Source organism: Lepidothrix coronata, unplaced genomic scaffold (genome assembly GCF_001604755.1).
Source record: "Lepidothrix coronata isolate B3197 unplaced genomic scaffold, Lepidothrix_coronata-1.0 Scaffold44, whole genome shotgun sequence".
Taxonomy (NCBI): domain Eukaryota; kingdom Metazoa; phylum Chordata; class Aves; order Passeriformes; family Pipridae; genus Lepidothrix; species Lepidothrix coronata.
The window spans coordinates 1,824,905-1,835,528 of NW_016690224.1; the positions used below are offsets into that span (position 1 = coordinate 1,824,905).

Here is a 10,624-nt window from a genome sequence, read left to right on the forward strand (position 1 = left end):
CCAAATCCCGCCCCATCCCACCCCACCATCCCGTTCCACCCCCTGCCACGGGCAGGGACACCTTCCAGTAGACCAGCTTGCTCCAAGCCCCGTCCAACCTGGCCTCGGACACTTCCGGGGATGGGGCAGCCACAGCTTCTCTGGGCAACCTGTGCCAGGGCCTCACCACCCTCACAGCGGAGAATTTATTCCCCATATCCCACCTAACCCTGCCCTCTGGCAGTAGGAAGCCATTCCCCCTTGTCCTGGCACTCCAGGCCCTTGTAAATAGTCTGTCTCCACGTTTCTTTTCGACCCCCATCAGGTACTGAAAGGCTGCAACTAGGTCACCCCAGCACCTTCTCTTCTCCAGGCTGAATAATCTCAATTCCCTCTGTCTACCCAAAAATTGAGCCTGAAGCACCCAATTTTCCCAGAACCTGCAGGAATCTTGTGTTCAAGGAACAACTGGACTTAGCATTTTGGTTGACAACATGGTGATTGGTCAAAGGTTCAACTTGATAATCTCAGAGGTCTTTCCCAGCCTCAGTGATTCTGTGATTCTGTGAATGCAGAGGCTGGGAAGTCATTGAATCACTGTGGTTGGAAAAGACCTCCAGGATTGTGCCCACTAAGGCAATGCCAGTGTCCCGATCCAGCGGTCACCATGGTGACCAGTGTCAGGGATGTTGTTCTGCCACCCGTGGTGGTGACCCCATTCCCCATTGCTCTGGGGCCGGCTGCCAGCAGCACGTGGGAAGTCCACCTCCCCCGGGCTGGAGCAGACTTTGGCCCTGCTGCTCTGGGCACTTAGACTTTGCCTTGCTGGACTGTAAACGAGCCACTCTGGACTCTGTGGAAGCCTCTGAAACTCACAGTGACTCCTCTGAGGACCCCCCACTCCACAGGTAAACTGGTGCAAAACCTGTATTCCTGTTGTTTTTTGGCCAGTGAGCCGGATCCTCCTTGGCTGGAGCTGTGGGGGCAGTGGGGGAGAGTCCCCATGGCTGCAGGTGGGGGAGGTGACCCCGGTTCTGTGGGTTTTGGTTCCCGGGGGTTGTAACACCACGGCAGATGGGAAGCAGCTCCCGCAGCGCCGCCGTTCCGGTGACTCATCCCTCCATCCCAGCAAATGTCAGTCCCACTGTGGGTAGCCTTTCCAGCAGAGATGCTGCGCTTCACCTTGTCCAAATAAAATTGTGGGCTGGAGTTTATTCCTGCTCCCAGAACCAGGCCTGGGGTGCAGCTGGCACATCCTCCCCTGCCCATGCTGTGGGATCTGACCCAGCCCTTCCCCAAAGCTGTCCCTGTCCACTCCCTGCCCAGGCAGTGACCACAGGGCTTTTCCAAGGCAGAAAAGCTCTGCTGAGAGGGAATCAGGGGACTGAGGAGGCTGCAGACCCTCTTTGCAGCTGCAATTTCCCAACAGTTCTTTCAGCCATGCCAGGAAGGGTTTGGGGTGGTGGCACAGCCACCCTCGTGCAGCCCCAGTGGTGACAGCGGTGTGAGGATCCAACCTTGCACTTATCACACCTGGCATTACTCCCTGGAAAACATCCAGTGCTTCCTATGTCTTTTATCCATGCCCACCTCTTGCCTTCAGCCTGTGCCCAGGGCTGGGAAGGATTGGGAGCTGCCCAGAGCAGGACTGGGTCGATGGGAATGGAGGGCTCACACCATCCCATGGCAGACAGTGTGAGTGGTGGGTGCTCCCACCTCTCCCTGGCTGGTGGGAGGAAGAGAAGGATGCTGAGGGCTGTGCTGCTCCGTCCCGAGGTGCCACAGGGCAGGAAGCACCTGGAGCTCTTTCTGCCAGGTGAGGAATGTGGCCATGGGCAGCTGAGCCACTGGTAGAGCCAGGGATGGAGAGACATTCCCCAGTCCCCATGGGGAACTACACCCCCTCATCCATGATTGATTCCTGTGCCTGGTCAGCACAGGCAGGGGTGGAGGAGGACCCGTGAGCCTTTACAAGGAACGCACAGAGGTGCACCATGAGGACCACGGTGTGACTCTTGAGGATGGTCCTGTGCAGGGCTAAGGGTTGGACTGGTTGATTCTCGTGGGTCCCTTCCAACTCAGCACATTCTGTGAGTCTGTGAGTCTGTGACCTCAGCCCTTCCCTACTGCTCAGGCGGTGGAGCCGAGGCCGGGTGGGGTCCCGGGGAGCTGCTTCTCTCCCTCCTGGGCAGCCCCAGCTGGTCCAGCAGCCTCTGTCCCCGCAGGGAGCCGGAGCCATGCGCGTGGCCGTCATCGGGGCCGGGGTCATCGGGCTCTCCAGCGCCCTGTGCATCCATGAGCAGTTCCACGGGCTGGTGCCCTCCCTGGAGCTGGAGATCTACGCCGACTGCTTCACCCCCCACACCACCAGCGACGGCGCGGCCGGGCTGTGGCAGCCCTACCTGAGCGACCTCGGCAACCTGCAGGAGACGTGAGGGACAGGAGGAGGAGGAGGAGGAGGAGGAGGCTGGAGTTGTGTCCTCCCAGGCGTGCCCGGGCACAGCTCCGTGGGGCTGGCAGAGCCATCACTCCCCTGTTCTCATCGCAGGCTCTGGAATAAAGAGACGTTCGATTACCTCCTCGGGCACCTGCACTCCCCAGCAGCCCAGGAAATGGGACTTTTCCTGCTTTCTGGCTACAATCTGTTCACTGAGCCGGTGCCGGTAAGGAGCAAGATCCAACAGGGCTGGGAAAGGCTCCAGCTCCTCCCCGAGGGCGGGCAGGGCTGTGCTTCTTCCCAGCCAACGCTCCTGAATCCTTCCAAGTTTGCTTTGGTGGCAGTGCCTGGGACATGATGTTTTCTGTGCCATCCCGGTGTGAGGAAGGGCCGAGGGAGCAGCAGAGCCTCTCCAACCCTGGTTGGCAGCTGCCCCTCATCTGTGTCTCTCTGGGATACCCTGTGTCCCTTTCCCCCCTCCTTCTGTCCCATGCTGACGTGGTGATCCAGGTTCACTAATGATATCAGAGCTTTTCCCTACTGTAGGACCCATCTTGGAAGAACATTGTCCTGGGATTCAGGAACTTGACACCAAAAGAACTCGAACTCTTCCCTGGTTACAGGTATTTTTCAGTCTGTTCTCTGGAGACTCAGGCAGGGCAGATGTGGCTGGACACCTCCCGGCATGGGGCAGTGGGGACAAGAAACTGCTGGTGCAGAAGTGTCCTTGCTTTCCTACAGCCGCTTCTTTCAAATAAGTAGGAAACACCTCAAATGGCCAAAAAAGCAGAAGCCCAGCATAGAAACCGTTCCAACTCCTTTCTTACCTCATCAGATAGTGTCAAAATAAAAATCAGTATAAGGTGTTTTATGCTGTAAACGGGGGGGAGGAGTGGGGGAAATTCATGCACTTGTTGTGCAAGGGGAATTTGGAGTCTCAGGGGGAATTGGGGCCCCAGATCCAAGTGGCTGCTGGGAGCACCGGGGCAGGAGGCTCCTGTGAAGGTGCTGCAGGTCCTCACACCTCCTCTCTTCTGGTTTCAGCTACGGCTGGTTCAACACGGCGCTGATGCTGGAGGGCAGGAGTTACCTGCCCTGGCTCACCAACAGGTGAGTGTGGATTCCTGCTCGTTGCCCCAGTGGGGTAACACCCTCCCCACTTTAATAATGAGCCCAGGGGTGTATTTTTGCATGAGAAAAATGAAAGTAATGGGATGCTTGGAGCTGCATCCAAGAGCTTTTGGCTATGGGAATATTTGGGCTTGATTTCATTCCTGTAATTCTAATGCCAAGTGGGTGCCCTGGCACTGAATGATACATTTGCTTTTAATTTGCCAGTAACAAATGAATTTGTTCTTCCCAGGCTGACACAGAGAGGAGTGAAGTTTTTCCATAAGAAGGTTGAGTCTTTCCAGGAGGTGGGTGGGGATGTGGAGGCAGGGCAGGGGGCACAGCCCTGTCTCAGTGTGGGGAAGCATCATCCAGTAGGCATATCCTGCTCCAGGATGTCCTTGGTGTCAGTGATGGGCCAGGGGACAGGAGCAAGGCTGTGCCAAGACCTAGGAAATATGTTGTACCAGGAGGGATAAAGGGGCTTGGGCATCAAGAGGTGGCTGAGAGGGTATGGGTAAAGCATTAGTCCAGCATGGATTGGCAGCTTTCCCTGGAATGGCTTTCAGCACACGTGGGGTCTCAGCAGGAGCTGTGGTGGGGAAGCTGTGTCCTGGATCCAGCCCTTATGGTTTATCCATTACCAGACACTGGACTGAGCTCCTTTTGGAGCAGGAATGTTGTGCCCTGAGGGCAGCACCCTGTGTGCTGCTCCCAGCTCTGTCCATGTGCTGCTCCCCACCCATGTCCATCTCTCCCCAGCTGTTCTCCCAGGGTGTGGATGTGGTGATAAACTGCTCTGGGATGCGCTCCGGGGAGCTGCAGCCGGACCCGGAGCTCCAGCCCGGCCGGGGCCAGATCATAAAGGTGAGGTGGGTGTAGGGCTTGGGGCTTCCCAAAAGCCCACTTCTTACCGTGAGGAAAACCTGTGTCCTCTGGGGCAAACCACGGGCTTGTGGGCTGGATCTGCACTGGGATCAGGTCCTGATTCCCAGCAAACACTGGTCATGTGAAACCCACCTGGATCCCATTCCTGGTTCAGTTGTGGGAAAGCCCTCAATCTCCAGCCTGTTTCTCTGTTGGGTGAGCGTGGGGGGAGGTCAAAAGCATAGTGCTATTAATAATAAAACAACATAAAATCCTTGGGAGTGGAGGATGATTATTTGGGCAAACAGGCTCATGCCAGTAGGAAGCTCCTCCTCTTCCCTACCTGCATTCCCATCCACCTGTCTTCCCAGGGAACAGAGAGCTTGAGCAGAGGGTCCCACATCTGGCCCCTGGTGTCCCTCCTGCTGCCCCCCGAGCCTGGCACCCCACTCTCCATCTCCCCCTGACCCTCTCCCCTGGTCTGCCAGGTCCTGGCCCCCTGGGTGAAGCATTTCATCATCACTCATGACGTGAAGTCTGGGATCTACAAGTCTCCCTACGTCATCCCAGGGTAGGTGACAGCGGCCCAGGAGGGTCTGGCTGGTCCTGGTGACATTCTGGCTGGTCCTGGTCAGTGTCCCCAGAGTCCTGGCTCGGACGCGGCTCCTGCTGGCACCTGCCAGGGCCCGGAGTCACACCTGGCCTGCTGGTGCTTCTGGCTGTGTGGGAGGGGAGCAGAAGGACGTGGGCAGCAAAGTGAGGGAGCTCCCAGAGCCTCAGGACTTCAATGTCCCATCCTTTTCCAAGGAGCAAATCCCACCAAAGCAAAAAGTCAGTCCTGGCCAGGTCCTCAATAGGGGCAGACACTGATAGTGTAGTGGATATTTTGGGGGAGGCCTTTTGTTTTTGTTTTTGCATTTGTACCCATCTGTTTCATCAATGATGTTGGAAGGCACTGCTGATCCCTGCTCCCATAAAACCAGGGCAGGAATCCTTTTACTTTAATAAAACCTCCCCTGGAAATCTCAGCCTTCCCCTCACTGGCCTCTGAGCTGTGCCTGAGCTCTTGGTGAGCCTGGGGGCATCCTGTTGGATCATGAAATGTCCTGAGTGGGAAGGGACCACAAGGATCATCCAGTCCAATTCCTGGCCCTGCCTAGGACACCCCAACAATCCCACCCTGTCCCTGAGAGTGTTGTCCAAATGCTCCTTGAGCTCTGTCAGCCTTGGGGCCGTGACCATTCCCTGGGGAGCCTGTTCAGTGCCCGACCACCCTCTGGGGGAAGAACCTTCTCCTGAGATCCAACCTAAACCTCCCCTGACACAGCTCCAGCCCTTCCCTCTGGTCCTGTCACTGGTCACAGAGAGCAGAGATTGGAGCTGCCCCTCTTGGGGAAGTTATGGATTGGGATAAGTCTCCCCTTAGTCTCCAGGGCTCCCTGCCACCTCCCTGCCAGACTGTGGAGGAATCCCGGGGGAAAACCTTATGTCTATGTCCCCCTAGGGCTGAAATGAGATCCTGGCGCCAAAAGCACCATGTCCAGAGCTCAGAGAGTGGCTGTGGCCAGGCAGAGCCCAGCTTCCAGCACTTTTCCTGCACTTCCCACCTGCTTCCCACCAGCAGCTTGCTCAGGGAAGTTGGGATCTATTTGAGGCAGCAGCATTTGCTGTGCCCAGGGAGCTGCACTGCAGGATAAATAAATACATCTGCTGTTCATCCCAGCTCTGCTTCCTCCTGAGGGCAGGCAGAGACCCCACTCTGGCAATGGAGAAGGGTTTTTTAAGCTGGAACTCCAATGCTGCATCTCTGGCACTTCCTATTGTCCCAGTATTCCAGGATTAGGCAATAAGCCAGGTTGTAAATGGAGCTTTGCTTGCTCACAGCCCCCAAGCATCGTATTCTGAGTGATTTCTGATTACAGTCTCAGACAAATTCCTCTCCCTGTGTTTGTTTTAGCTCAAGCTCTCAGAGCAGCACCAGGCTGATCCCTAAAGAAGACAGATCCTCTTCCCTGCTGGAGAGCTTGGCCCTGAGAGGATTCTTTCCACATGCCCCAGCCCTTTTTTTTTGTGCTTCCCAGGGATCACACAAGGTTTTGAAAGGGTCCAGCCAGCACAGAACTCCCCACCTCTCCCCAGCCTTAATCTGCCTCTTTTCCTCTGCTAATCCAGGGGAGTTTTGGGCAGCAGCAGCACCAGTCTGCTTCTCTGTGCTTCCCTCCAGAGGCATCCCGTTCCTTCCAACTCTTCCCTAGGCAGGCAGGAGCAGACCTGTTTGATAAGGATGGAATTATCTGTCTGGTTTGCCCAGACAAGGAAGGGCCTTTTGGGTGCTGATAGGATTTAATGAGTGACTTGCTCCTGAGCTGAGCAGGCACTGCTCTCCACCTGCTCCATGTGGGAGTTTCTCCAGCAGGAATATGTTGCAGGCTCAGAATGTATCAGGATCCAACACCACACACATACAGAGTCCCTCCATGAGGTGACCCCACAAGGGACAGCTGGAGACACTCACCCTGTGTGTCCTTTCGGTGCAGGAGCGAGTTCACGGTCCTGGGAGGGATTTACCAGCATGGAAACTGGAGCGAGGAGAACAGTGCCCAGGACCACAAAACCATCTGGGAGAGCTGCTGCCGCCTGCTCCCAGCTCTCCAGGTGGGTGACCTGACCCAACACCCACTGGGATGGGGCACAGGGAGCTGGGGAGCTCAGGGATGTGAGAATGGGCACTGGAACAAACCACAGAACCTCAGTGTTTCCATGAGTCTGTGTTTCCATCCATCACAGATACCCAGGGCTCTTCCACCCGGCTGATGGGCAGGCAGGGACAAGGTTTGTAGGAAAAATAATTCCTCCTAGAGCTGGTAAAAAAAGTAGAACTAAAGCTCTGGGAGGTCCTAGGTTGTGGTGTCTCTACGGCTTTAGAGCAGGGCTGGTGTGGGGTGAGGCTGGTGTGTGTCCACCCCCAGTGCTGCTGTTGTGCCCTGGATCAGCAGGAAAGGCAGCACAGGGGTTTGCCTCACCTGCTCCACACAGGCTGCCGATGAGCAGCTGTAATCCCAAATTGTTCTGCCGGGTCACCCCTTGCAGCATCCCAGGAGCTGCTGCAGGACTGGGGACCCCCTGTCCCTCCTCTTCCCATGGATCACCTGAAGCCGTGGGGTTTGGCTGCTGTAATTCCAGGGGTGCTGTAATTCCAAGGAATGCTGTGCAAATGCTGATGTAGTTTTGCTTCCAGAAAGCAAAGATCGTCAGTGAGTGGAGTGGCCTGAGACCGTCACGGCCCCAGGTTCGCCTGGAGCGGGAGAGCATCCGGCACGGGAATAGCCAGGGAGAGGTACGTGCACAGCCCCGGGGGCTGAGTGCAATTAGTGACCATGTTAATTGTGCCCCAGTCCCTATGACCTTGGCAATGAAACACCAACCCCCTGCTGTGCCCCCAGCCTGCCCCACCATCCTTGGCCCTCGCTGTGGCCCCACCAACAGCCAGGGAATCTTTGATTCCATTCCAGCCCAGTGTCAGAGAGAAATGTCAGAGACACAGACACACGATACTGATGTGGCTGCCCCGCCCATGGAAGTGTTCAGGGCCAGGTTGGACAGGGCTTGGAGCAACCTGGGCTAGTGGAAAGTGTCCCAGCCCATGGCAGGGGGTGGAACTGGCTGGGCTTTGGGGTCCCTTCCAACCCAAACCATTCCGTGACTGTGATTCTCCCCCAGGTGATCCACAACTATGGCCATGGCGGGTTTGGGATCACCATCCACTGGGGCTGTGCCATGGCAGCAGCTCGGCTCTTTGGGAGCATCCTCCAGGAGAGGAGGAAGGTGGCCAGTTCACCACAGCCCCGCTTGTGAGTGCCTGCTCACCCCTTTGGGAGTGCCTGCTCACCTGGATCATCCCAACAGCAGTAGCTTAGAAATCACACAGAACAATGGGAATAGCACAGGGATACATGTGGGTGCTCGACCCTCCACAGCTCCAGCTCTGGGCCACAGTGCCTCGCTGCCCTTATCCAGACAGCTCAGCTCCCTGCACAACCTGCCCAAGGAAGGGCTTTAAAATCTGGACTAATTACCCATGGCAAAGTGCAGTCCTGTCTGGGATCAGCCTGCAAAGGGCAGGCAGGGTTCAGCTGAAACCCTGACAGCCCTGCAGTTCATCTGCACATGGGACAGGATCTGAAACCAAGCCGGTGCCACCTGAGGTCTCCCCTGGTGCTCCAACACCCAGCGTGTAATTAGATTTCCAGGCTCCCCCCAGGAGGCAAAAGCTCCTTAGTAGGAAGAAGCTCTGAGGCTCCCAGGGAAGTAACAACAGCTCTGGGAGCACGTGCCTGGGTTCCACCAGCTTTCCTCCCATTCCTGCCAGGACAAAGCCCGGGGTTGCAGCACCTGGTTAGTGTAGCTGGGAACAGACAGCAGCACTTGCCTAAAATGGGCTTTCCAAAGGATGTTTTAGCAACAAAAGCAACTTGTTCCAGCCCTGGACTTGCCAGACTCTATATATAGCAGAGAGCAAAATAGCTCTTCTTGTCCCTAAAATTCCCATGGGCCCCTCAGTTTCCCATTTCTCCCAGCTGTGGGACATGGCTGGGACACAGCTTGGAGAACAGGGCTGGCTCGGGGCAGGTTGTGCTTCCCAGAGGAGCTGAGGCAGCTCCCAGGAGGGCAGGATTGTTTGGGGTGTTCAGGGATGCTCCTGGGGACCCAACACACTGTTCTGAAGGTACAGCCTGGTTGAATTTTCAGTGCCATGTGTCTTTCCTGCTCTGCAAGCCATCCCAGGCAGGGCACTGGCTGGTCAGGAAGCATTAGCCTCAAATCCGAAGGCTGTCCTGAGCCCAGCACAGTACCTGACTCACTCTCCTCCACGGATAAGCCAACTGTTCCTTACTCAACCGTGATGCAGCTCCTCTCTCCCTATGACTCCATGTGCCAGGAATAGCTCTTCAGCCTGGGCTGTGCTGCACCTCAGGAACGGGAGATGCTGCAAATCAGCAGCATTACACGGGAATGCCCAAGGAAAAGACTCACTGTTGAAGGCACAGTGAGAGCAGAATTGAAGTTCCTCTGGCTGTGATTTTGGCCCAGTGCTGGTGCTCCTCACATCCCTGAGAAATATAAAACATCCAATGGTATCCAGGGTTTGGGCTTCCTGGCTGCAGGACATCATCCCTTCAGCTGTGCTGACAGCTGTAAGGGAGGTGAAACAGTGTCCAGAGAAGGGAAGGGTCCAGAAATTGGGAGCCACTGTCAGTGACAGTCTGTCCAAAGGGTTTTCCACCCTCTGGCAGCTCACCTGAGATGCTGCATCCTCAGGGTAAAATCAGGAATAGGGCAGGAAAATGAAAACCAGAGCTGGAGAAAATTCACACCAATTAATGCTGAACCCAGTGGCCTGTGATCCCACCTCAGGAGAAGCCACTCAGGGGAACCGAATCCCTTTGATTTCACTTATTCCAAATATGAGACAGTCAGGACCACGTTCTCATCTGCTGTAAATCCAAACTGTGTGATCTGAGAAAAGCTACACTGGAAGAGCAGGGGAGCAGGATATCACTGTGTACCTTCAATGAGCAGCTGATCCTTCTGGTCTCAGAGCTTACAGGAGCCAGTGTCCTGTGATCTCACATGGCCTCTCAGGAAACAGGAATGATTTGATCTGTAATTTTATTTACAGGCTAATTTTGTTTGCTCTCTAAAGGCACAGTTTCATATTTGTGAACAATAAAGGAAATATTCAAACATCTCGCACGTGATGCTTTTTCTTCCTAATGATGGCACAGGCAGGGCCTCCAATGCTAATTCCATAGAAACATTCCAATAGATCCATCATTCCACGTCTCAAGACACATTTTTCCTGAACATTTCATGCTGCAGGAGGAAGAGTCATTATTCCGTATTCTGACCAGACAGTGAACCTGAAAAATCACTGTGGGAAGGTCTGTGGTGGCTGTCCGTCCTCAGGGCATCAAGAACTCACAGAAATCATGGAATGGGTTGGATTGGAAGAGACCTTGAAGATCACCCAGTGCCACCCCTGCCATGGGCAGGGACACCTTCCACTAGCCCAGGTTGCTCCAAGCCCCATCCAGCCTGGCCTTGGACACTTCCAGGAATGGGGCAATCACAGTTTCTCTGGGCAACCTGTGCCAGGGCCTCACCAACATGTGATTGAAGTTCACTCTTGAGGTCAGGGGAGGTGAGGGAGCCAGGGAATGATGTCTGGAG

At 55.5% G+C, this 10,624-nt stretch overlaps 1 protein-coding gene across 1 annotated transcript; it reads left to right on the forward strand.

Annotated features, from left to right (window-relative positions):
- The first annotated feature begins 757 nt into the window (after positions 1-757).
- On the forward strand, positions 758-10,121 carry DAO (D-amino acid oxidase). Its single transcript, XM_017814478.1, has 11 exons — positions 758-887; positions 2,205-2,410; positions 2,528-2,642; positions 2,963-3,039; positions 3,461-3,526; positions 3,780-3,834; positions 4,289-4,393; positions 4,882-4,964; positions 6,931-7,048; positions 7,632-7,730; positions 8,114-10,121. Exons 2-11 carry the CDS (start codon positions 2,217-2,219, stop codon positions 8,246-8,248), a joined length of 1,047 nt encoding a protein of 348 aa, XP_017669967.1. The 5' UTR covers positions 758-887; positions 2,205-2,216; the 3' UTR covers positions 8,249-10,121.
- Positions 10,122-10,624: the final 503 nt, after the last annotated feature.

Coding starts and splice junctions, on each gene's coding strand:
- DAO (XM_017814478.1), top strand. CDS start 2,217: ATGCGCGTGGCCGTCATCGGGGCCGGGGTCATCGGGCTCTCCAGCGCC. Junction 3,040..3,460: donor GAACTCTTCCCTGGTTACAG/GTATTTTTCAGT, acceptor TTCTGGTTTCAG/CTACGGCTGGTTCAACACGG. Junction 4,394..4,881: donor GCCGGGGCCAGATCATAAAG/GTGAGGTGGGTG, acceptor CTGGTCTGCCAG/GTCCTGGCCCCCTGGGTGAA.